This window comes from Daucus carota, chromosome 2 (genome assembly GCF_001625215.2).
Source record: "Daucus carota subsp. sativus chromosome 2, DH1 v3.0, whole genome shotgun sequence".
Classification (NCBI taxonomy): Eukaryota; Viridiplantae; Streptophyta; class Magnoliopsida; order Apiales; family Apiaceae; genus Daucus; species Daucus carota.
Window position 1 is genome coordinate 52,902,808 of NC_030382.2, and position 27,534 is coordinate 52,930,341.

The following is a 27,534-nucleotide window of genomic DNA, read 5'->3' on the forward strand; positions in this document are numbered from 1 at the left end:
ATTTATGATATTTAAATTTTTATAAAAAATAAGTTATGAAAATGAGATGTACGGGAATAAAATATTGAACCAGAACCGGCCCATGGCCGAAAACACACGAACATTGAGAAAGTCTTCTTCCGGTTGAATATGCGAAAGACAGTAAAAACAAAAGTACTCCCTCTGTCCCTCTGGATTCTTTACGGTTTCCTCTTTTGGATGTCTTTCTCATTTTTTTACATTACAAAACTTTTCTAAAATAGTTAATGGTCCCATCACTTTCCCACTTTTCACACTACTTTTACTCCATTATCTCCCTTTTATATATTAAAAATCAATGGGTACCACCACTTCATCCACTTTTCTTTCAGTTTTCCACTACTTTATACATATTTTTTAACCTCCGTACCCAAACTCAATGTAAACTATTGAGAGCGGAGTACTGTTATTGCCCGCATCGGTTCTTTCTCCGTATTTTAAATTACTCAATCCAAATTCTTTATTACTATCTCTCTGTATATCTCTCTCACACACAAACTGAATTGGGTGTGTGTTGATCAATACAGGAATGAGTCACAAGTACAGTAATGGGGGTATTGCAAACGGAGGCGGTGATTATAGAAACAATGATGATGAGGAAATGGGGGGTGTAGTATTGGGTTTAGACGGGGGTACTACCTCTACAATTTGTGTTTGTATGCAATTTCACCCTCAACTCGTTGACCCCCTTCCCATTCTTGGTCGGGCTGTTGCTGGTTGTTCTAATCATAACAGTGTTGGAGGTACTCTTTCTCTCCCTCCCTCTCTCTCTCTCTCCCTCTCCCCTCTCCCTCTCTCTCTCCTCTCCCCTCTCCCTCTCTTCTCTCTCCCCCCCCTCTCCCTTCTCTCTCTCCCCCCCCCCCCCCATCTATCTCTCTCACTGTCCCTCCCTCCCTCTCCATTTTAGCTGCTATATTAAGTGATTTTTTTCCGATTGGATGAGTTGGTCTTTGTTTAGAAAATGATTAAGGGGGAGGTGATAAATAGTTATAGTTACAGTCTGGAGGACTGTTAAAGTCTTGAAGTCCCAAGATTTACGGTAAAATGGAAAAAATATGAATGTATGAACTTGAAGAAATGAAACTGTAATAAGTTGATCATTTTCTTGCAATTTTCGGATTAATCGAGCTCTTTGTAGGATGTATTTGAGTTTTTCTGTTGCAACAATGCAACTTAATATAGGATCAAGTTTATCGCTCAGTGAATCTTACATGGGATTGTTTCACTGTCGGTGATCACAGAAACAGCAGCAAGAGATACATTAGTACAGGTTATGACTGAAGCCCTTTCGAAATCAGGATCAAAGAAATCAGCTGTTCGAGCTGTTTGTTTAGGTGTTTCTGGTGTCAACCATCCAAATGACCAGGAAAGGATATTAAATTGGTTGAGGTGGGTTATAGCTAGTTTTCTAGCAATTCCTCATAAGTTCACTGCATGACTTTGCCATTTAGTTTGATTGCCATGACATTTTTCTGCGAGGAGGAAATATTATGAATAATTTTACTTAACTATCAACATGTGGATATATATCAATTTTATGAATTTCTTCTAGACAAGCATCATGAAATTCATATTATTTTCATTTCCAATCTTGTAGAAAGTAGTACAAATATTACAAGCATTATGCCGCTTATGGCATACTAGGGACTTCGAGTTCAACAAAATTTCTCTAGGAGGTAGAGGATAGAGAGTTATATACCCATGTAAAATGGTAGCAACATGCATTTTACATTGTTAAAGAACACAAATTTGCACTGCGACACATCTTATGGTCAGTTGGATTATGATTAAAATTTCCTTAGCTGTTTATATAGTTTTCAGAGAACCTGCATGAGATATACAGTATTATTTTCTATAAATTTCTAAAATTGAACACTGCTCATCGTATGACTAGATCGTATAGAATGAGGCAGGCTTCTTTACTATTTAGAAAGTATTCAGATTTCTACCCGGTCTATATTGATAATTCTGCCACACATCTGATCCCTGTAGTTTAGAAGCTGAAGTATGAAACAGAGTATCTTATGTTTCACCATTTCTGCTACATTTATATGTAACCTCAACTACTATATGATAACTGTTGTTCATGAAAAATCAACCGCTATATGTAGTAGTTTATGAGATACAATCACTGTGATGCTTTAACAGGAATATTTTTCCAAGCCATGTCAAGCTGTATGTTCAGAATGATGCTGTGGCAGCTCTTGCAAGTGGGACAATGGGTAAACTTCATGGATGTGTTTTGATAGCGGGCACAGGGAGCATTTCTTATGGATTCACTGAAGATGGGAGAGAAGCTCGCGCTGCTGGCGGGGGGCCTGTATTGGGTGATTGGGGCAGGTTAGATCACATTTAGTTTTACTGCAGTACCTTATGCATGTGAGGATTTTTTATTCTTGATGATTCTACATTTGCTGCATTCGTACTAATACTAATCATTGGTATTTAATGTCATTCTTCATTTGTTAAGTTCAATGTTCTCTGAGACTATCACTGAAGTACTTACACAATTTCTTCTACAAAGATCATACCCTCTAAGGAAATGTAGAAGAAGCTGAAATAGTGACTAAAGGGGTCCAACTTAAATACTTGAAGCTCCAATTGAGCTGACCTTGGTGCATAAGTTCCTTGGGAACTCCAGACAGGTCTTATAATAGTTTAGTGAGTACACGAAACATGGTTTTATAGTGTACATATATTTATTATAGCTACTTTTACTGTATAAAGAGTCTCAAACATTTTTTTTGTAATTAAGATTCTGATATAAATTAGCATACAGTGTGATAGGGTTAATCAGAGTAAGAAAGAAGCCAATGATATTCACAGTAAATCTTATGTTTATTGTAAATGTCAGATCTAGCAAGAGAAACAAGAACCAGATGGAGTATAATAATTACTGGTTGCTATTGTTACTTTGATGAATTCCATTTCAGAGTTTTCTTTACTCCTGCCTAGTTTTAGTAAAATATCTCATTAACCTAAGCTTTCCTAGTTAGTAAGCCGTCTATGAGATTGTGACCTGCAATATTTACCCACCATCGGTAAGATATATGTGAACATAGTCACACAGTCAAGCTCACAATGATAATTTTTTGTCTGTTAGTGGTATATAATTGAGGCTGCTTTCCAGCCTAATGTTTCTGTTATATGAATTATGAATTGAAATTCACTCCATCTGATGACATGATAGACTGCATAACTTTCAGTACTGAATATGTGTGGCCTTCAGTGATAATATATTCATCTATAAAAACAAATAATGTCCCTGTGTCCTTTTGGTGACTTTCTTCCTGTATCTTGATTCTTTAGAATACAAATGGACTGATGGATCTATTTATGTTTACAGTGGTTATGGAATTGCTGCAAAAGCCTTGACTGCAGTAATTAGGGCTCACGATGGTCGCGATTCACAGACAATGCTTACAGACAGTATTTTACAACATCTCGGTCTTCCATCTCCAGATGAGCTCATAGGGTATGTATAGGTCTTGTTTATTATGCGGAACATACTTCACCATTTAATGCATTGCACATTAATGCATATAATAGAGACTTTTAATAAGAAATATATTGAAGGTTTCGTCTCTGATTGTTTGTTCACTCAAGTCTGTTGGGTGTGATTCTTTCTTTTCTTTTTTTAGTGCCTCTCTCTGGCTTAGTTTTTGTGGTTCAAGTCAATTAATGAATTGCTATGTTTGGTGGCTCGGCACATGGCTATTTAGTGAGTATAAAAGTATAATACAAATCATAGATTGTACATACAAGACACAATCAACTTAATTTGCAGACTTTATTTAAAAAAAATAAAATCATCCGTACTTATATGAGTATGGCCATGCTGTTGGATCACCGCATAAATTCAACTCCACTTAACGAATCTTATTAGCAGTGTACTAGAAAAAGTGGTATATTTATACATTTGGCATCGATATGACCTTTTACTTATTATTAGGAGTTGGTCTGTAAAATCAAACTGGCACTTTCGGTTTGCACCATTGTATGGGCTCTTACTTCATTGCATATCTCATAAACTATAAATTGTGCTAATTTTTGGAGCTTGACAGTTTATTGAATTTCTGCTTTCCCTTTTCTGTTCAAGATTATGCTATTGTTTGTAAATTTTTAATTCAAGTTGCTGTTACTTAATTCATTCACCCCTTAAAGACTGTGATATGTATGTTCTGGAGTATTTTGCATGATTTGGTAGCAGAGGACTGAAAAAATATTTATAAACCCCCATTCAATTTACTCTACATTTTTCTTCTTTTGTATTGGGATATATAGGTGGACGTATGCAGATCCATCTTGGGCACGCATTGCAGCACTTGTTCCAGTAGTTGTATCTTCTGCTGAAGCTGGTGATGAGATTGCGCAGCAAATCCTGAACGATGCAGTGCAGGAACTGGCTTTGACAGTGACCGCTGTTGTTAAACGACTTGGCATGGCCGGGGAAGGTGTGACGTAGAACCTAATAAAATCTTGTTAGTGATGTTTTATTTTTGTGAAGAAAGAACCAAATTAGTGTCAATATCTTGGTCTGCCGGCACATGTTCTAGAAAGCTGCTACCTGCTATGTCCTCTGTTGGAATATTACATTGTAACACATTTTGAACAAACTTGCAGATGGAAATTTACATTTTCCTATCGTTATGGTTGGTGGTGTCCTGGAAGCTAACAAAAGCTGGGACATAGGGAAAGAAGTTATCACTTGTATACTGAAGACTTATCCAGGCGCTACTCCAGTAAGACCAAAGGTTAGCATTAAACCTTAACTTTTACAACCTCTCATTAGTGAAGATATTCATTAATTTACTGTTCTTGTGTGTACTTTGCACTTGATTAGCTACCAAATATTAGTGTTATATTGAAAGAATCAGGATAAATAACATGTTCAGATTTATTTATAATAAACTATGATATAGTATCTATGCTATGTTAGAGCCTGAAAATATCTCCCTGATTCTAGTGTAGATAGATACAATTAATAATAATTTTTCTTTATCCATGTTGGAACCTTGAATCTGTGAAGAAACATTAGTAAAACTTTCCATGGCATATTATAATCTCTGAATTGTTTTCAAATAATAGGTTTATAAGAACAGAAGGTTCTTTATAAGATCATGATTTCCTTGTATATAGAACTCCTCTCCATCATATTAGCTCTTATATTCAATTTCGACTTCTCTGATTGGTTAACTGAAGACACTGGTAGACTCAGGTATTATAATAAAGGATTTCGACAATCATATGAAACTTTTATCGTACTAGCTGACTTGGTCCTGATATGAATTCAACACTACAGTATCTGGTGCTATAACGGAACAAATCCTCAATTAATTTGCGAGCTCTGTGCAATATAAAATAATTAAATTTTAATATATTTAAAAACGGAATTTCTAGTGTGTGCCCATGGGCACACAGCCACACACTAACAACCATTTTTTAGGTAGGTGTTGGATTTCCATTGGCTTCCATCCCATTAATAATGATGGCCCCCTGCATGCACAAAAATTCCCACCAATCAAAATCTCCCGCCTAAACAAAAAGTAGTTGTTAGTGTGTGCCCATGTGCACACACACCAGAAAGACCCATTTAAAAATTACATAATATACATAAATATTTTCAAATACATTTTAAACTTTTTAAATTCAAATTTATATCAATTTAATATCACTATTCCCTTCCTTTGGTATTAAAAGAACTTGTAATTAGTAGGTGTAAAATATAAAATATAAAAGGAAATAATAAATTATCCACTAATTAGGCACTTACAATATCCACTAATTAGGCACTTACAAAGCAACACAGGTATATTTGGGCAAGTAAAACAATAACAAATTTACTCGCAATATAAATATAATTATTTGAAGACTGAGATATTAAGGAACCTCCTTGACAATTTCCAAATGCAGCCACAATATAATGTTGCAGTAAACTACATCTGGACAGTATCATGGGCTTAAAAATCGAGGGCTCTTTTATATTTGGGCCATTTGCTGATAGCTACTGATGCATTTGACATAACTGAATTATCTGCTGAATATATTAGTGGTCAGAAATCGGGATCTGCGACATTTAGTTACTGATCTGTTTTCCCAATATTCAGTGGTGTATTATGTAATTGGAGTTCTCAAGCTTGTGCATGACATGTTACTCAGAATCTAGGTAATAATAGGGTATTTAGAAAACAGCCGAGGTCTGCCAAGTGGCAAAAACTCTCTTGGCTCAATAATATCAATGCCTAGTGGTCTCCTGACAACAGATTTAAATTGCTAACATATTCATGGTTGTTTAGGTTGAGCCTGCAGTTGGGGCAGCTTTGCTGGCTTGGCATTTCCTAAGGAAAGAAATATATGGGAAGTGCTATAGATGACCAGGGTAGCTTTGCTGGCTTGACATTGCTTAAAGAAAGTAATTTATGGGAAGTGCCATATAGATGGCCATGCTAAGATCAGACTCGATACTGTATAGTTACGGAGGACAAAAACCCTAAAAATGATTTCACATACTGTTAGGTTATCACAAGATATGCATTTTAATGTGTAAACACAGGAAAAAGATACATAAGCCAAAGGCCAAACAATGTTCGTTTAAAATTCAGTAGGCGACAAGATTACAATGTGTCCTGTAACTTGCCCAATATCGTCGAATGTGAATCTCACGTTGCAGCTTACTGGTGAGAATACTGTGGAGTGTGGAGTGTGAACGGTGACTTTTTTTTCTTTCTTTCTTTTTTATTGTAGATGTGCTGCTCCTATGACTTTTTATGAAAAATATGATAACTTCATTAATAATTTTATAGTTTTTGTTTTAAAAAAGAAAACCAGAATAAGTGGTCAAATATTTTTTATGAATTCTAAAATACGTTTTAAACGTAAATATAATTGTTATTTTGGGGTGGATGGAGTACTTTTGTTATTAAATTAATGTAGTTATAATGATTAAGATTTACGTAAAGAAAGGTTTAAATGTACAACCGTATTAAAAGTTGGAGGAGTCCCACCTAAGCCCTAATCTAGACCCACTTATAAATTATAATCGTGGAAATGATGGTATAATACTTGTTTGGAAACCACTGAAGATTGTGCAGTGTGATATGTTTAAGAGAATCAGCTACAGTATATTTCATGACAGATATTGAGCACTATCATACTCATATTTAAGAGTTTCAGCTACTTTGCAGGAGCAATTATTAATGGCTAAAGTTCTTAGCTAATTTATATTATTTTATTTATAAAATATAATGGTGTTATAAAAATTTTCTATCGCTGAGATATTTTTGGCTAAAAAATTTAGTCACTTTAGTATATTTTTGAATGGGTAAAACTTTTAGCTAGAAAAACATTAAATTACATATGTAAATTATGAAAAATATGTAAAAGAATAATCTTTCCTGGTGGACATTCGCTCAGCTTAAAAACAACTCAACAGGCCAACATTAGTGGTGATATGTGCTGAATCTGCGGAGACATGCAGTAAAAGAAATAATACTGAATATAACGCGTGCATCATTTACTATATTTATTATTTATTTATTATACATAGTGGATTTTTTTTTTTATTACATATACCTCCATCACTATGAGTATATATGGAAGTAAAATATAGTTCTATAATTTATTTTTAATTTTTTTTCAGTGAATAAAAATTTAATATTTAAATTTTTATTCGGAAAAGAAAATTTTTAAAATATGTTATAAAATTATATTTTATAAAAGGACTAAAGTGCGTGATGAGTAGTGAAAAAATGTATTTTGAACGGGACAAAGGGCGAATATTTTAATACTTAATTTTAAATAATTAATAAATTTATTTGGATTATTGAATATGTTTAATACGTATTCTTGTGAACATTTTAAATAAGTCTCTAATACTTGAATCGGTCGAAAGAGTTTTATAAATAATTAGGTCTCATAAAATAAATTTTAATGTGTATTAGTTAATTAAAAATATATATTAAAACATGTTATTATTATAAACTAAAAATTTCATGAATATGCGATCAAATACCAACCAAAATTTTGCTAACTAAAATTTAATGTTTCTGTTTTGATAATATATACCAGCTAATAACCCTTATGTATGATTTTTTTTTGATAAAATATAATATTATATTTCATTTGTATTTTTAAAGTTACAAATAATTTTAATATGTTGTTTATATAATTTGAACCTTATTTATTGACATTTTTTATAGATATTACAATTGAAATATATCTTTAATTTTTTTGAGAGTATTCAAACCTTAGACATATCATAGATCCATAAATAGCAAGTTTCATAGATGTATTTTAATAGATATTAGATAGAATAACTACACATTAAAATTTAATTATATATAAATATGAAAAAGAAAGATTAGGAAATAAACAAATGACCAAAAGGAGTTGGGAATAGATCTCAGGAATATTAGGTAAACTAAAGGTGACATAATGGTCTAATTATTTCCAACCAAAACGGGGCCTTATAAGTACTTTGATGTATGAGTTTTCAACTTCTCATACTTATTCGTTAGTTTAGGTTAAACTAGTGCTTCATATGACTTGTATGCATCCCATGGCACATCTCACAGTCCCCGTCCCCTAAAAATATGGAATGGTCAAGAAATAATCCAGTTGAGCCCATGGCCCATACGACTTAAATGATCCAGTATCTATCTCCTCCGGGGCTTCCAACTGTTATTTCCTGAACAGACAACAACCTGGTGGTTGCACTTGTTCCATAAATTTCTCTAACTAATTTGATAACGAAATGAACATAGTTTAATACTTCAATGTATAAACATTGACAGCACAACAATCATACCTATTCATCAATCATGCTTACGTGTGGAGATGAAAAACCAACATCCACTTAAACAAGCTTAAGCTCAACATCATGCAATAATTTTCGTGTAGTCAGTCAAGTAAGCTAGCTAATTACGTTCAGATCAGATTATGAACTTCTGGAAAGCCTTTTAATTAGTAAAATTTTAAACGCGCAATGAGGTGTATCATACTAATAGCTAGGGACCGTGAGGAAGACTTATGCTCCCTTGGAAGAGGATAGCTAGCGATATATACCCAGAAATCAATACTTAGTTTGTCCTTGATTAGATACGTGGACATATACTTGCCAAAGACTTAGCTATTCACTACTGTAGTAAGCTGTAAGCAGCCTAGCATAACAGCATTTATAATAACTACTTAGTACTAACTAGGAAAGCAATGCCATGCAAGTAAGATTTTCGCCGTTACATATAACATATTCATGCAGGGTAATTCTGCTGATACTCGAATTCTCGACCTCTGTCTCCTTGGATTATGGATATGATTATATGAAAGTTTACTCATCAGTACTGTAATTGATTCCTGTGCATGAAAATCAGCAATGTTAGAATTGTTAATCACTAAACTGTCATACAAGTGAAGCACTAGCATAATACAGTCAACTCAATGGACTGATGTAAATCTGCAGAATAATTTTGTTGTAAAGGCAAGGTAACATCGATGACTTCAGGTCGTATCATTTAAAACATGAACAAGTGGCTAGAATCTGGAGCTGAATAAATTGCGAAAGCGATGCAGGGCAGGAAACAAATCACTACTTAAATGAGAAAAATCTGTAGTTTTCATTTATTATCCAGCAAGAAAACAGCTAATACTATCAGCTGCACTAATTCTTGGCATAATTCATTTTAGACGCAATTAATTCATATTTCAAAATGTGGTCTGTCTATATGTACAAGGTTAAGTTGCAGAGAATCATATTATTTATCCCTTTTTAGTGCAAAGAAAATAAATCATGGTCCATCCCATACACCAAGCTAATGAGAACAGCCCTTATGGAGACCTCACCAGAGGACTATTCTACGAGAAACACCAGATCTTACATCACCACAGTTACATGATCAACAAACAAAACATGAAAATATGGACTCAATCATGGTGTCCTTATCCGAATTCAACGCCTCGGCTATGTGGGATTGTATGCATGATCCACGGCTATGCTTCAGAAAGCAGTTGGATTTTTGAGTTAACTGCAGTAGCCATAGCCAGAGCAGGGTTTATTGTATGTGCACTTGACCTCCAGGGCCATGGATATTCTGATGGCTGTGCTGGTCATATTCCCGATATTTACGCCATTGTGGACGATTGCATCCAGTTCTTTGATGCTGTTAGAGGCAGCAATTCAACACTGCCAGCTTTTTTGTATGGGGAGTCACTTGGTGGTGCAATAGCTATACTTGTCTGCCTTAAACAGGCGGGTACATGGAATGGATTGGTTCTAAGTGGAGCGATGTGTGGGGTTTCGAAGAGGATCAGACCGATGTGGCCACTCGAAAAGTTACTTCCAGTGGCTGCTTTTATTGCACCTGGTTGGAGAGTCAAGATAACAAAGTCTCCTGGAAGTAAGTCATACAAGGAGGACTGGAAGAGAAAATTGGTTAGCAAGAGTCCAAATCGCGGCCGCTTGACATCAAGCCAGCCACCAGCAGCTACAGCATTGGAGTTCTTCAGAGTTTGCAAGATTATAGAGAGGGACTGTCATGAACTTGAAGTTCCTTTGCTGGTGGTTCATGGGGGACAGGATGAAGTATGTGACCCTGGTTCTGCCAGGAATGTGTTTAAATCGGCATCTAGCACGGACAAGACTTTTAAGATTTTTGAGGGCATGTGGCATATGTTGATCGGTGAGCCAAACGAAGGTGTTGAGACTGTGTTTCAGACTATATTGTCATGGATTGGAGAGAGGGCAGACAAAGAGGGATGACACTGAAAGTTGATTCTGTTATGTATGTTGACAAGTACTGTCTGTACAGTCTCATGATGAACATCAGCTAAATTTACACAACTTATAATTACATTTATTTCATATTAAGCAACATGTTTTGTTCGTTATGTTTGGAGTTTCTATGCAATTTTCTAATATATCAATTGAAGTATATGATCTGGTATCATGTTTTCCTTACAACTTTCTGGCAATCAAATTATCAGTGCACTCCTGCGCTATTTATATGATTGTTGAGGTGTCTGCATCTCAGCAATCAAAGTCTCGCGCACACCACTGCAATCAGAAACAGTGATAAGAAATTGAGGTATTTAAGACATAGCTTGCTATTTGAGATTTTTAGTGCATCTTTCAGGCAGTAGAGCTGATTGTGGTAGACGGTGATAAGAAATTTGGGTATTTTGTCAAAAATGGTCTACTGGCTGTTTTAAGATCATTTTCGCAGCATCTGCAGAACCTCTGACCTGCCAACTATTCATGATTATACTCCGGTTAGATACATACAGTTCTATTTCATTAACTGTGGCATGTCTATATATACATGATCACATAATTCAAAAATGTTGTGTAGCTTAAAGAACCATATTACAACTATTGTAATTTGTAGCTTACTAGAAAGAAAACAGATAATGGCTCATCCCATCCACCAAGCGAATAAGAACAGCCCTTATGGAGACCTGACTAGAGAACAATTTCACGAGAGACACCAGATCTTTCATCAGTGCAGTTACATGTTGAACAAGCAAAATATGAAGATATGGACTCAATTTTGGCGTCCAGATCCGACTATATTGCCTAGGCTACGTGGGATTGTTGCTATGATCCATGGCTATGCATCAGAAAGCAGTTGGCTCTTTGAGTTAACTGCAGTAGGCATAGCCAAAACAGGGTTTATGGTATGTGCACTTGACCTTCAAGGCCATGGTTATTCTGATGGCTGTCCTGGTCATTTTTCCGATATTCATATTCTTGCAGATGACTGCATTCAGTTCTTTGAATCTGTTAAAAATAGCAACCCGAGACTCCCAGCTTTCTTATACGGGGAGTCACTAGGTGGTGCGGTAGCCATATATGTCTGCCTAAAACAGCCAAGTGCATGGAACGGATTGATTCTAAATGGAGCCATGTGTGGTATTTCAGAGAATATTAAACCGATGTGGCCTTTAGAAAAATTATTTCCTCTAGTTGCTTGTGCTGCACCTAATAGTAAAATCGGGTTGTCTCCTGGTAACAAGTCGTTCAAGGAGGCGTGGAAGAGAAAATTGGTTAGCAAGAGTCCTGGCTATGATCCCATGATTTCAGGCAAGTCAACAGTAGCATCAACACTGCATTGTTTGAGAGCTTGCAGAGTTATAGAAAGGGACTGTCATAAACTTGAACTTCCTATGCTACTAGTTCATGGTGGACACGACGAAGTATGTGACCCTGGTTTTGCTGTTAATGTGTTCAGATCAGCATCTAGTACTGACAAGAGTTTGAAGATTTTTGAAGGCATGTGGCACATGTTAATCGGTGAAACAAATGAAAGTGTGGAGACTGTGTTTCAGACTATACTTTCGTGGATTGAAGAGAGAGCAGACAGAGCCAAAGTTAGTTCTGCTGCGGATTCTATTGGTTTTCCAAGGTCAAATTTATGATGCACAATATTGATGGGGATTCTGCTACTACGCGAGATGAAGCTTGTTACCATTACTTATAGTACAATATTATGTCACAGCATCAGCTAAATTTGGGCGAATTGTTGTTCACATAATTGGATCGGATCAAGAAAACTGAAGACCAGGAGGTTATATTAGTTGCTAAAATGTACAAGATTTTAAAATAATCATGTTAAACTGTTTCTACTTGATAATGTGACATGTAATCCTTACACTACAGTTTACAGCATCAGCATCAGTATCTGTAAGTTATGAATAGTTCACTTGCATCTAAATTTTTATGTCAACCGTGATTTATGAAGTACAGAAATGTGATTACAAGATTATCAGATAGTCGCTGAATAGACCAAGCCTGCTAAAGTAATACCAAAGTTCAGGCTAAGCAGGCATAAATTAATACGCGGCATGTTACCGAAAGGCGCTCAATATTAAGCTTTAACTATAAGCACATTACTCTAAGATAGTAAGATCAATTGAGGAGTCGTTCGGATGGCAGATGGGAATGAGAATGAGGGGTATGGGAATAGGTATCCCAGGGGTGTGGAAGGAATAATTTACCCCTCAAGTGAGAACCCTGAATTTTCTGCTGAACTCCTCTGCTTGGGTAAAGGAAGAACTCCTATCCCTGCTATCCTTTTCCTTTGACAAGCTTCCTTCACTTGTGCAACCAGACCAGTGATCACTCGCATGAGCAGCCTTCCCCTGCTGAACATAGGAAACCCGCCTGAAGATTGGGCCCTGTAGGCAAAATAATCATCAAGACAAGGTATCTTGGTTCTCCATGTATCTAAATTGACTGAACTACAGGGACAAGTTCATAACTTTCATATTCACTGAGTTGTTTAACAATTATTGCACATGATCAAATACTCTGTTGTTTCACAATTATTTCGATCTGTACAGTTTATTTAGAAGACTCAAGTTGTTAGTTAGTGGTGATACTTGACTTGTCTTGTGTGCCTAAATATACATGCTGAAGGCTGCATGAATCTAAGAAGTATGCGCAAGTGGAGAGACAGGGATAATAATTCATGGATATAGTCAATAATGATCTCCTGGCTGTTTTAAGATCAGTTTTTGTATTCCATTCAAATAATAATAGTCCATATTCAATAATTGCGGATATGACCTTATGATTTTATAGATTTATATACACATTATCATTACCTAGCTTATTGCAAGAAACATTAGTATGGCTCATCCCATCCACCAAGCTAACAAGAACAGCCCTTACGGAGACCTCACCAGGGAACAATTTTACGAGAAGCACCGGATCTTTCACCAGCAGAGTCACATGTTGAACAAGCAAAATATGAAGATATGGACCCAATCATGGTGCCCTTATCCGATTACATCGCCTCAGCTACGGGGGATTGTAGCTATGATCCATGGCTATGCATCAGAAAGTAGCTGGCTCCTTGAGTTAACTGCAGTAGGCATAGCCAAAACAGGGTTCATGGTATGTGCACTTGACCTCCAAGGCCATGGTTATTCTGATGGCTGTCCTGGTCATCTCCCCGATATTCATATCCTTGCAGATGACTGCATTCAATTCTTTGATTCTGTAAAAAATAGCAACCCGAAACTCCCAGCTTTCATATACGGCGAGTCAATAGGCGGTGCAATAGCCATACTTGTCTGCCTAAAACAGAGAAGTGCATGGAAAGGACTGATTCTAAATGGAGCCATGTGTGGTCTTTCCAAGATTGTTAAACCGATATGGCCACTAGAAAAACTACTTCCTTTAGTGGCTTCTATCGCGCCTAACTGGGAAATTGGGATGTCTCCAGGAAATTATAAGTCGTACAAGGAAGTGTGGAAGAGAAGGCTGGTGAGCAAGAGTCCTAGCCGCAATCGCATGATCTCTGGCAGTGGCAGGTCAACAGCAGCATCAACTCTGCAATGTTTTAGAGCTTGGAGGATTATTGAGAGGGAGGGTCATGAACTTAAACTTCCTATGCTAATAGTTCATGGGGGACATGATGAAGTATGCGACCCTGTTTTTGCTGTACATGTTTACAAATCTGCATCTAGCACGGACAAGAGTTTAAAGATTTTTGAGGGCATGTGGCATATGCTGATCGGTGAACCGAATGAAAGTGTGGAGCGTGTTTTTCAGACTATAGTTTCTTGGATTGCAGAGAGAGCAGACAAAGCCAACGTTGATTCTCCTGCAGATTTTATAGGAAAAACAAGGTCTAATCTATGATATACAATTTTGCTTCATACCTCTCATGCCAGAAGGACCTTAGGACCATCTTCCAATTTGACAAATTTTCTTGTGATTTATCTGAGGTTTAGATATTATAATTGCATTCTGTCGAATTTTAAGCTGATTAGAGCTCTGGTATCAAGCAAATGTTGATTTCAGAATGCTTACTAGTTAGTACTGTCATTCTGCTATTATATATTTATGAAGTGTTATCGAGTTGAGTCAAATCTTTTTCGTTGCAATATTGCTAGTGATCAGATGAATTTCATTCTTTAGATATTAAGAGGTAATCCCTGTTTCTCTAATTCCATATCTTCTCACTTTCCTAAGCTTCATCAAATACTGTACACCGTTCATTTTCTGTGATAACAAGTTCTGTAATTAACGTGCTTGAAGGTAGATTTATGTCTCCGTGACGCAACAAAAGCCTAAAAAGCGGAAACAAAAAAAAAAAGAAAAAAAAGAAGCCCAATCGTATGGTGGTACCATCTAAAATGTGTCCATGTCCATCTGCATCTACATTAATAGCTCGACAGGGGTTCGTTGATGCAGCCTGAGTCAAGCGATCTCAAATGGCTTCCGGAAACTGGTCTTGAATTTATTTCGGCAGCTCTAGAAATAACTGTTCTTGATATACCAGTAAGCAGTGACAGAAGAGGTGAATAGTCTGAATGTTTCTATAAGGGCCCGATTCGAGAGAAAAATCTGAATTTTTGTACCCTCCCTGCAACTTGAAAAACCATTTCCCTAACACTAGGATCATGTTCCGTTATCATAACTGTTTTTTCATGTTCGTAGATGTATACATCTACGAACATGAAAAAACTTATTAGCCAGCAGAGAATGCGTATGAAGTGCAACATGAATTGATTCCATCAACTACCAGAAATTATTTCACTCCTACATACCAGTACTTAAGGAAGTAGTGATATATTACACGTTAAGTCCACTAATAGAATATTGGTCTTCTTAAAATAGAAGAAACTAATTGTGCAGAACAATACTTTCTATTGTTAAGACAAGCTAAGAAATCAAACTACATTAATGTTGATTATATTTAGCAGCTCTGTTGCAAATCCAAGAAATAATATTACCAAACACCAACTCCACAGTTTCATTTGATTCGCCAATCAACATATGCCACATACCTTTCACAATCTCAAGACTTTTGTCTTTGCTGCTCACCATTTCATAGAACTGTTGAGCAGATTTAGCCTCACACACCCTATCTTCCCCACCATGCACCACCATCAAAGGGACTTCAATTTCATGGCAATTCTTTTCAATATATTCACACACTCTCAAGAACTCCAAGGCAGTTGCGGCCAGAGGTTTCCCCGAGGCCAAGCGACCGCGATTCGGACTCTTAGCCGCCAGCTTTTGCTTCCACGCTTCTTTATATGACATGCTCTCTGGTGGCCTAGTGATCACAATTTTCCATTTTGGCGCAATACATGCAGCCACCGGAAGTAACATCTCGATGGGCCAAATCGGCTTAATGCTCTTGGAAACGCCGCACATTGCACCATGCAAAATCAAACCACTCCATTCTTTCTTCTGTCTTAGGCTCAATAGTATGGCTATTGCACCACCTAGTGACTCACCATACAGAAACGCTGGAATGCCTGGATTTTCAGCTCGAACCGAATCGAAAAACTGAATGCAATCCTCGACGACATGTTGTATGTTGGGAATGTGACCAGGATAGCCTTCGGAGAATCCATGGCCTTGTAGGTCAAGTGCAGAGACGAGGAAACCTGATTTAGCTATAGCAACTGCAGAGAGTTCAAAGAGCCAACTGCTTTCAGCTGTGTATCCGTGGATCATTCCCACGAAGCCGCGCAACCGGGTTGATTCATCCACTTCAGGCCGCCAAGACTGGGTAAAAATCTTCATGTTTCGGTTGTTTAGCATGAAAGATTGGTGATTTTGTACGCGGTGTTTGACGTGGAATTCTTGTCTTGTGAGGGTTCCATAAGGGCTATTTTCATTAGCTTGGTGAATGGGATGAAACATTTTATGCAATATTTTCGGTTTTGCTTGTTTTGTGTATATGAGTTGAGTTGATATTATATAGAAACGAGTACATCAAAGGGTTGGTAGGGAAATGTAAGTAACTAAACACTTTCAGTAGTTTGGGGTTGGGCATAAGCAAGTGCAAGTAGGCGGTACGCGTTTTAATTCTCCCAACCGTCTTTTCTTGCGATTTAATCTCTGTTCTAAAAGTCGGTGATTAATCACGATTAATCACCGATTAATCCCTGTTCTGTAACTCACCGAACTGATTAAATATCCGATTAATCACCGATCAACCCGATTAATCCCCGATCAACCCGATTAATCCCCGATTAATTCAATTAATCTCCGATTAATCTTTGTTCTGTGACTTCACCGATTAAGTCTGATTCCCGCTTTTTACAACACTGGATTTAATTGATTTAATTAATGGAAGATAGTTTTGCAGGTCATCGCCAAAAGATCGGCCACAAGACTGTCCGCTAAAAATTATTACTTAAATTATATAAAATATTAATTATGTAAAATTTGTATTGTACTTCTATGTGATATGGTATTATTTTACTCGGGCGTGACTCATTGGAATGTATTTCTTTTCAATATTATTAATATTTATATTTATAGTATATCATTTAAAAGTTTTGTTATGAAATTTTCTAATATCACGTACGCTCTAAAACATCATATTTAATTTATTTGTTCTCTAGATTAAACATCATAATTTCTAATTTCTATATTTGAATGAATTTAAAATAATAAGTTATGATTTATCGTAATTAAGTGATAAATGTATAGTTTAAATTATTAGATAATATTATATTATAAATAACTTGTGAGTTATTATAAATGTGATGGTAAAAACAAATTTGATAAATTATTTATTTCAGTGAAGAAATTAAATTTTATTAAAAATATCATAAAAATAATGATAAATTGTTTAAAAAATCATATTTACTAACTTCTGATAACCTATTTTTATCTATTTCTGATTTTTAGTCATTAATTTATTATATACATGGATATTTTTTATTATAAAAAATAAAATAATATGCATACATGTCGTTCATCCACTATTTTCACTCAACTATCACAATTTTGATAGTACTATAATATAATATAAAAAGCTAATAGAATTTAATTATATTGTGATAATATTATATTGTCCTCGACTACAAAGTACTACTCCCTCCGTCCCAGCCAATTCTTTACGTTTGATTTGGGCACGGAGGTTAAGAAATATGTATAAAGTAGTGGAAAAGAGGAAGAAAAGTGGGTGAAGTGGTGGGACCCATCAATTTTTAATGAATAAAAGAGAGATAGTGGAGTAAAAGTAGTGTGAAAAGGGAGTAAAAGTAGTGTGAAAAGGGAGGAAAAGTTAGGAAATGGTGGGACCCATTGACTATATTTGGTAAGTTTTGGAATGTAAAGAATTGGATGGGACATCCCAAAAAGGAAACTGTAAAGAACCTGGTGGGACGGAGGGAGTATCACAATTTTGAAGAAAAAGATCATTGTCTTTGAAGAAAAAGAGATATAGTTATAAATGAAAGTTACGTAATGGATCACTCATTTCCAGTTTTAACCAAATATACCTTATTTACTTAAAAAGACTTTTTTTACTATAAATAAAGATGAGTACTTCTCTTGCATTTATTATAGTGTCCTCAGGACCTCAACTACAAAGTACTATCACAATTTAAACGTTACGAATACCTATCTGAATGGTAAGTTCCGTCAGAGTTTAATAAAAAAAAATTTAATATATTAGTGACGCTTATCATATGTCAACCGAAATATTATGAAAAGTAAAAACATATTAGTGCAAAAATACATACGTAGTTTAAAGCTTGTCGGCTTAACATGGAATCATTTCCATGATATTGTATATAATTGTTCGGTCTTTCTAATGTGTGCCTAAGGCACACAATAATCACTAAATTCTATAAAAATAGTCTATTCAGATTGGTGGAGTTGATGTGAATGCAGGGGGCATTCTCATTTATTATTCATCCACCAATCAAAAGAAGATATTTTTATTGGAGTTAGAGACCATTGTGTGCTTGGGCCTTGGGCACACCATAGAAAATCCCATAATCGTTTTCCCTATTTAAATATCGTAGTTTCCACGGGTACAGCCGTACGGAGCTGAGACTTGAAAGTTGATCATTTACATAGCGAGAAAGAACTGGACAGGCAGAAGTGCTTTAACACTAAACTGCCCAACACAATTTCTTTATCCTGTATTTTAATTGATGTCAATATAAAATTGTATATCTTATGTAATTACGACATGTTCAATTAAAAAATTAATTTTTAATACCTACATCGGTACCTAACATTTTTTTCCCCAAAAGTTATTGAAATGACGAATGAATTCCAGCTGAGCAATGACTGAAGCTGTACCTATCATTTAATCACGTTATTACTGAAAGTACTTTCCTATTTATGTCGATATTCTTAGGAGGCTCAAAATAGAGCACAAGAAGTGTGGATGAAAATTGTGTATTTTAAGTTTTTAAGGCAAGCATAGTTGGAGTAATATTTATATAAATTTTCTAGTCCAAAAATTTAAAGCTAGTTGGAGTGTTTTGAGCTACCCATCAATAATGTTTACCGTGCTATCATCTATCAGTGCAGTGTCATTTGATTACAGTCACTCTCCTATGATAGGCATGTTACTACTCAACGTACCAGCGTCTTCGTCCTCGATGCCCAGCTTATTATTACTCCAATATCTACCTCTGCTTGCACCCATTTACTGCTATCGTCATATATCATCACCTGCACCTGATTCGTTATCACCTTCCTGAACGAGTCAAGGATCCAAGCTAAACCAAACTTATGACCAAAATAGGTTAAATATGCACCTCCCTCAGTCTTACTCATTTTTATACAATTTCTTTTTTGGATGTCACAATTTATATATATTCCAAAAATAATAATTTTTTAGTATAAAACACTGTTGCATCCATTATTTTCTTCAACTATAGAGTATTAAATAATAAATATAAATTATGGAGTATTAAATATAAATGAATCATACCATTTTATCCGCTACTTTATCTACTTTTCATCTAACTTATTAAATATGGTCTCTACGATGAAATTAATTGTAAAGAAAATAAGCAGAATGAAGAACAGAAGAATTGAACAAAATTGTTCGGCAACGTCATATTCTTTGACACCTATACGGCTGTAAATCACTACTATCAAAACATCAGTGTCCATGAAAAACAGGCAAAGGGCCATTATGGTTCATTCATAAGGCGGTGCCACCTACCATGTGCATCTGTAGAAGTATATTAAACCTCAGAATTACACCATTTCTTCGAAGTATATATATTACAGCTTAAAAAGGTACAAACAAAATATTTTGAAAATTCTATCGAAAAAGGGATACCTGCAGTTTAGCATAATGCACAAAATACAAGTTCCTTCATTAGCGAAAGATTAAACAAGACAACTCAAACCGAAAGTACGCGTTTTGATCTTCTTTATGCAAGACCTCCCAACCTCATTCTCGGTTCAAAAGTAATGTCGAAATTCCCACTTAAATAACTCATATAACATCAAATATTTGTATGAAGTAATTGGAAGATTTAGTCCATATACATTAAAGCTTACTGTCCAAGAGGCATCCACTCTAGTTCTAGATCTAATTCTCCAGATTCTACATTCTGAAGCTTCAGTGATACTTCCTGTTTCACCTTCCCGTCAATAATGTTTACTGTGCTATCATGTATCAATGCATTGTCATTCGATTTCAGCCATTTTCCTATCTGCATGTCATCGAACATACTAGCATCTCCGTATGCCATTGCCGAGTTTATCATTGGTTGAATATCCACCTCCGCTTGCCCCATTATGTCATCAGCCGAAAATGTATCGTAATCATAAACTTCCTGCGGGTAAAGGATAACTTATCTTTGACAATTCATAACATCAGGTGATACAGATTGATGGCTGGCACCAAACTTCAAATAGCCAGTTACATAAAAAACCAGATTGGAAAAGATTGTCTGATATTACGGTAGAGGTGAACCAGTATTTGTTTCCAATAGTCATTGACTCGTAACTCAACCAGTTCCAGGCAATATACAAAGAATCGGCTAGTTCATCCCTTAGAACTGTAATGTGTATTTAATGTTATGATGAGTACACTAAATCACTCATTCTAATAGCACTTCTGAGTTTTCAATATTTTCTTATCAGTTTCTAGTTCGCGTAGATCAAGAATAAAGGAGTTGCAACCTATTAACCTGCCGTCCCTCACTGAAAGACTTCTCTGTTTATTACAAGTGTCTCGAGGAATTCAGAGAAATAAGTAGAACCTTCTTGAAATTAAGAAAAGGATAAAGGGAATTCATTTACGTGCTAACAAACACTCATTTGCATATTTTGTGAGGTTCTGCTTTTCAAATTTTGCGCGGAAGTGACCCTATGCTACAACAACATTCTTCCTTACATTTTTCTACACAGAAGTTGGACCTTTGGGAGGGGTAATTATTTGTTACCTTCATCTTTTTCCTTGGATTTCTCACTTTAATTTTCTTGTCCTTTGTCCAGTACTACTACTTTCAGAAAAGAAATTTCCAGTTTCGGGGACGATGGTTGACGCATTTTATGGCAGCATATTCGAAATTGCAAGTTGAATATCAAAGAGTTTACTTAATATCTGTGAGCCATTATTAAAGAAAGACTTAAAAAATTGCAGACACTACAAAGAAAGTCAATACGTGAACAAAGTTGTGAAAAAATTGAATGTACCGTAAAAGTTGCATACCACTTTTAAGGCCCCATAATTTTGAGGAACAGAAAGCATCAATTCCTGGTTCCAGACAGGATGCAAGTTGCTCTTGACAACAGTGGTTTGTACCTTCTACTCGCATTAAGAAGCCAGTTTGGCACAAATAAATGACAATTAGTAGCATTTAAAAGCTTCAGTAAAAATAATAAGATTCATCTTTAATCAAGAAAGAACATGAGAAAGATACGTGTTCAGAATGGAACCAGTCTCGCAAAAAATATGTCTCATAATAGACCCAATCTATCATTTACCACCTTGCAGAAATGTAAAGATTCTCTAATTCTACAAGTGGCCCGTAAAGAAAAGGTGATACACTCTTGTGATTACATTAAACCTTCGAACTCAAAGTACAGTTGGACATTGAAAAAAGACGATTTCTAGAAATAGTGTGTCGATATACAGACTATGCAAGATTCTATATTACCTTTCATGGCAAGCTATTGAAAAATTAAATAACTAAAAAATATAAACAAAATAACATATACAAATATACTAACCTGCTTCCCCAGTTTCAGGATAACATAAGGGTCGCTCGACAATATATCTCGAACAGCTAAATTTGTGCCTTTAATTACTTTAACCTTTATTATTCCAATAAATTCCACCATGCCTTCCTGTCATCACTTTCACAGTTACTAGATGTAAACAGCTCACTGAAACAATAAATCTGAAGTGAAACCATCACATGGACTTGTGTTATGATGTAGCCAAAAAAAACAAATGAATCAGAAGTACAGAAAAAAAACGCAGTAAAAGGATTCTAACTGGAAATTTATTATGCTTGGCAAGAGTAGCTGAATATGTTTCTATTATTAATTTATTATCACCACTAATCTCAACCCCAAATACTGAAGTATAATGCTTACGACTGAGGAGCAGAGGCAATTTCAAAAGTTACCAATTTATGTGATGTACTTGAAGAACTTCGAAAACTATCCGTAATCTTTGAGGAAAAACTTGTTCGTAAAGAAGCCTTGCTGGAAGTTGACAAGATCCGCAAGCTGGGTTTGAGGAAATCTTGACTCTCATACTTGGACCTGCAGCAAAGAGAAGAAAAAACATAATGAACTAGATAGCCTTCTGTAAACCACTTGTTCAAGTGCAACTGCAGCTGGAACAACAAAATAAACGAATCTCTCTCTCTCTCTCTCTCTCTCACACACACACACACAGAGGGAGGGAGAGAAGCATGGTGTTTATGTAATTGTCAATTTTCTCTGATACACTAAAGCTAGTTAATTTAACTTATCATCTCCCATCAAATATTAATGTCAAAGGATCGGATAAAAGGAATGAGGTATTGAAAATTAAAATGCAGCTGTCAACACAAATTTATTCAGTCAGCTAACCTTATAAAGTTCACACGTTCCTCTTGACTAGCACTAGGTCTAGGCTTTGAAACTCCTGCTGGGATATAAGCTTCGTAGATTGAATTCGCAGAGGCATTTCCTCCAACCTCAACTATGGAATCAAGTTCATCATCGGACCATTCATCTAATGTCACAGACAAAACCTGTTCCATTTGTAAACCTCATTTCAAATTATCTTGGGAACAAAATCCAAATGAGTGAACAAAAGGCTACAACTCACCACTGGAAGATAGGAACAATTGGCAGATCCTAGATCTATATTACGAATATAAGCTTTCTTTCCAGTTTATTAATCATATACATGCAAGATAGTTGTCCAAAAAAACACATAGATGCAAAAGTAGGCTTTCCTCCCGGAAGATACATAACCGAAAACCGAACTAACTGGAGTTTTAAAAAAATTCAGACCAAACCGAACCGAATTTGTACGGTTCGGTTCGGTTATTTCGGTTCAGTTTTGCTCACCCCTACAAATTTGTAAATTATACGATAAAATCATCCGGTCGCTTGTATGTTGGCATAGGCACCAAGTCTTGAAACACAATGCATAGTTACAGGCAACATATTTAAGGAAATGTTAAAATATGCATTAGGCAGTGTAGTCCAGTGAGAACATTTTAATAACCATAAACCAATACATTATTTTAAGGGAAAAGAGAATCATTGAAATTAAGGGCTAGAAGAATGAAGGTAGTCAGATAATCGTATCTCTGCACACATTTTACCTAAGTAGATGTTTAGCCTTTAATCTATCTTAACCAACAAACATATATGAAAAAAGAGTATTGTAAAACTAATGAACAAAAATAAAAGAATAGAACAAGAAGCTTTGATGGGCTTTAACAATTCTTTTCTTGCTTAATTACACCACAAGTATATCATTTTCAATAGTCTAATGGCAACAAATTTTTTGAAAAAAGAACCTAAGAAGTACCAAATACATCCAGTAAACTTGCTATAATATGTGGTAATACATCTTGACTAATTTCTAATTACTGAAATGGTGAGGGAAGATGACAGAAAATGATGAATTTAAGAATCACCTTTGAAATATGAGTACCAAGACTTCTGTGTACACCACAACATTTCAAACATATGAATACTCCAATATTAGCTGACCTGAAATTTTCAACCAGAAGTTCCTTAATTTAGTTGGCAAAAAAGGAGTGGTACTTTTAAACTCTGTAAATTTTTCTTCACTGGAAGTGGAAGGACATAGTGATAGAATTTAACTAGCATGGCCAAGGCCTTCAATAAAGATTCCAACAATCATTGCCAATTAGTAGCATAGCAGCTTCCATCCTGGCCTGATGTCTTTTACCCACATACCAGTTGTATCTCTATTCCCTGTATTCTAGTGCTAGTGGATGACATTGCTAATGGTTATTCGAGTAACAGAGTACATCAGAATGTTGATTTTGAACCTTAGATTCGACTACAGAGTGAAATGCTGGTGCAATACTTGTTTATCTACATATTAAACAATTGTCATTATTTAGTGACCACATATCTGTTCAGTTACTTCACCCTTTGCTCTTGCGAGTTTATAATCACACACAACTGTAAACTTTCAAGGTTCCCTTTCTAGTGTGTGTGCTCGTACTTGATCTTTGAGCAAAAGGCCTAATTTGATTTCTGGTACCCTCTTGGAGTTGCGACTATCACCTAAAAGTGCAAATCAAGTAGTTGTAGGATCTTTGAGTTCTATTTGAATTCTTAGGTATGTAAAACCGTAAAAATAACAGCCACTCAGCTAAGCCTCTGCAAAACTAAAAGCCCAGCTCCAAATATCATTATCGAACTCACTTTTCTCTTTGCCTAAGAGCCTGACCTATCAAGGACCCCCACTCCCCCAGGGTAAAAAAATTACTCAAACTTCCTTTCATGTACCAGCCTCACCTATAGTCTCATCAAATCAAAGGGAAAAACGGAATTCAATTTAAAACAACAAAAATGAAGGGTGCAACATAAAGGGTGAAAGGGTTAAATACAGAACAATTGTAACACACAAAGCACAGGTGGCAGATTTTTGCCTTAACATTGAGTAGGCTAGAAAGATAAATTGCAATAATCAAAAGTAAAAGTGGAAGGGTATCAAATGATCGAACTTACGCCCATTTGGGGTCTGGAGCACTACAATCTGCACAAACACGATTATCTTTCTGTAGCAACAAATCCTTCAATTTTCTTTTACCTGCACCATCAGGAAAATTCTTAGTTCAACTTTAACACATTCCTACCATGTTAAATTTCAACTCCTTGTGGGAAACTTCATGACACTGATGAAAAGTAAGAACTTAGAAACGGAACAAAACTAGCAGACAGCAATTCATTGGGCACAAATGGGCAAAACACAATATCTTAATTTGTTAATACATATTAATGTGTGAACATTGATTCGTGAATTTCAACATATTTTTTAACTTTATAAATTTCATTTGATTCCTTTTCCAATGTGAGGTGGAGGAAAAAAAAAGATCCGTCCTTAGTTTAGGGGTAAGGCCTGCCGTATGTGTACATCTTACACACCCACCCCAACCCTACTTTGACATATATTGGGTGAGCATGATTTTGCAAAGTTACATTAGTCCTTAATTTTAACTTCCAAATATAGATCGTAACAAGATTGGTCTAAAATTCATATAAAGTTCTAAATACCCTGTATTAGACCCTATCCAAAATTCCAGAAAAAAAGGATAAAGAGCAATTAGTTGCACAAGTTTAATGAATCGTAATTCAAGTTCTCCGCAAAAACTAGGAAAGTGACACTAGTTGGGAAGTAGGAACTGGTTATGTTTTCCTCAAAGGTAGAAGAAGAAGCATACTCATTCTGCTGCTTAAAAGTTAAAACTCCCTAATCATCCAAGAATACCTTGCCTTTGTGAACTGTCAAAAAAAAAACCAAAAAACTTCAGATCTAAGTATCTAACTAAAATCAAACCAATACACACCTTACAACCCTTAACATTAAAAAGCATAAATCATTCAACAACCTTTATAATCAAAGATTAAAACCAACATAAGTTCAATTCCTTGCTCTCCGCTCCTTGTGCTTATTAAAACTATGTAAACTACCAAGAAACCAAGCATTTTATCTGAGCATTTCATAAAACTGATGGGCTGATTGCATAACAATAAGTTGTTCAACTAAATCAATCATATCAAACAACAATATAATATCAATTAATAACAACTTAAAAAAGTCAAATTTGAAAAATAGCTATAGCATCTGAAGCTAAAATGAAGAGAATTCTGAGGAAAAATTACCTGATAATTACAGAAAAACGGGAACGTCTGGCTTTCAAACTAGTTATTAGTATATGGTGCTGCTTTCAAGGTTGGGCCAGGATGGCAAGCTTAATTTAATTATGCGTTACAGTATATATTTCATATTATAAAAATAAATAAATAATGTGTGTGTATATATATATATATATAGAGTTTTACTCCAATAGAAATCTCCTTATTCTAGAAACTAGAAACTATCACTAAATTTTCAAGAGAATATCACTAAATTCTCAAACAACCCCACTTTCTCCTTCTTCTTCTCCAACCCTCCACCCCACTTCCGACAGCTTCACCCTACCACCCCCGCCAAGTCTCTGCTACTCTCTCCACCTCCATGCCGCCCGACCCTCCATAGCCACCACCTCCATGCCGGCCTCCATTATTTATATCACCACCAAATCCAACCCCCCTCCGGCCTCCACCGCCCCTTCCATTCCACCCCCACCTCCACCTCCACCTGCACCTTCGTCCTCACCTCCACCTCGGTCTTCCTCACCTACAGTACCGTATATCTAGCTTAATGCCGATTTAAATTCCACATCTTTGCCAAAAATCTGCCGGACAAAGCTAAAGGCTCCTTCCATGTCCACCACCTCCATCTCCACCTTCACCTCCATTATCTCCACCACCGCAACCACCACCTGAATCGGCAACTAGAACAGATTCAGAAATTCTGGGCAGTTTCCGCAAGTTTTCACTAATTCGTGCAATACATATCACTAAATCGTAAAGAGAATATCATTAAATTGTACTGAGGATATCACTAACTTGTATTGGTTTCTAGTTTTTATTTTAAAAGTGGTTTCTATTTGATCATGAGCCTATATATATATAGGGGCTTACTCCCCTAGAAACTAAATTAGCCTAGAAACTAGAAACTAGTCCCTGACCAGTTTTTCATCACTGTTCTTAACTATAAAAATCACTCATTTGTATATCAGAAATCACTAATTTATATATGCAAAATCTGACAAATATAGATATATAAATACACATATATACAACGTATATCATCATCATCTTCAATCATACTACATTGATGAAACTCCCGACATCATTATCAACCACTTCCACTACTGCCGCCTTCACTTACAACCATGATTTGTCTATCATGGTTTATCATCATAACTTGACACTACTAATGACTATCTACCATCACCACACACCTCATCCCACCATTTTCTACCATCATAGACCTTCTACAACTATAATTGATCATCAATAATCGACCACCAATGTCAATCCTAAGTAAATTTTCTTCAATTATTAAAAATAAAAAGCTGATGAATATACTGTATAAATTAGTAATTAACAGCAGAGAAACTAGTGATTCTTGTAGTTATAAACAATGATTTAAGGAGTGGTTTCTAGTTTCTAGAATAACATTGGTTTCT

General features: G+C 35.6%; 6 protein-coding genes across 7 annotated transcripts; 4 read left to right on the forward strand and 2 right to left on the reverse strand.

The window, feature by feature from the left end:
• Nucleotides 1–434: 434 nt before the first annotated feature.
• Nucleotides 435–6,748, forward strand: LOC108206230 (uncharacterized). Its single transcript, XM_017376460.2, has 7 exons — nt 435–761; nt 1,260–1,407; nt 2,167–2,358; nt 3,365–3,493; nt 4,303–4,472; nt 4,642–4,772; nt 6,315–6,748. Exons 1-7 carry the CDS (start codon nt 548–550, stop codon nt 6,390–6,392), a joined length of 1,062 nt encoding a protein of 353 aa, XP_017231949.2. The 5' UTR covers nt 435–547; the 3' UTR covers nt 6,393–6,748.
• A 3,054-nt stretch (nt 6,749–9,802) lies between these two features.
• On the forward strand, nt 9,803–10,771 carry LOC108206879 (caffeoylshikimate esterase). Its single transcript, XM_017377308.2, has one exon. The coding sequence runs from the start codon at nt 9,803–9,805 to the stop codon at nt 10,769–10,771; it is 969 nt and encodes a 322-aa protein (XP_017232797.1).
• Nucleotides 10,772–11,418: 647 nt separating this feature from the next.
• On the forward strand, nt 11,419–12,426 carry LOC108207761 (caffeoylshikimate esterase). Its single transcript, XM_017378191.2, has one exon. It carries the CDS (start codon nt 11,419–11,421, stop codon nt 12,424–12,426), a length of 1,008 nt encoding a protein of 335 aa, XP_017233680.2.
• Nucleotides 12,427–13,639: 1,213 nt separating this feature from the next.
• Nucleotides 13,640–14,656, forward strand: LOC135150558 (caffeoylshikimate esterase-like). The gene has a single exon (XM_064086933.1). The coding sequence runs from the start codon at nt 13,640–13,642 to the stop codon at nt 14,654–14,656; it is 1,017 nt and encodes a 338-aa protein (XP_063943003.1).
• Nucleotides 14,657–15,700: 1,044 nt separating this feature from the next.
• LOC108206871 (caffeoylshikimate esterase) lies at nt 15,701–16,555 on the reverse strand. Its single transcript, XM_017377296.2, has one exon. It carries the CDS (start codon nt 16,553–16,555, stop codon nt 15,701–15,703), a length of 855 nt encoding a protein of 284 aa, XP_017232785.2.
• A 3,526-nt stretch (nt 16,556–20,081) lies between these two features.
• On the reverse strand, nt 20,082–26,258 carry LOC108209768 (ADP-ribosylation factor GTPase-activating protein AGD12-like). 2 transcript variants are annotated; one of them, XM_017380858.2, is made up of 9 exons: nt 26,120–26,258; nt 25,678–25,738; nt 24,965–25,046; nt 23,896–23,971; nt 22,832–22,995; nt 22,381–22,519; nt 21,980–22,096; nt 21,459–21,554; nt 20,082–20,577 (listed from the first exon to the last, which is right to left on the reverse strand). In XM_017380858.2, the coding sequence occupies exons 2-9, from the start codon at nt 25,679–25,681 to the stop codon at nt 20,296–20,298; spliced, it is 960 nt and encodes a 319-aa protein (XP_017236347.2). In that variant the 5' UTR covers nt 25,682–25,738; nt 26,120–26,258; the 3' UTR covers nt 20,082–20,295. The 2 variants fall into 2 exon arrangements, with proteins under 2 accessions (XP_017236347.2, XP_017236349.2); XM_017380860.2 differs by lacking the exon at nt 26,120–26,258 and adding an exon at nt 25,846–25,966.
• Nucleotides 26,259–27,534: the final 1,276 nt, after the last annotated feature.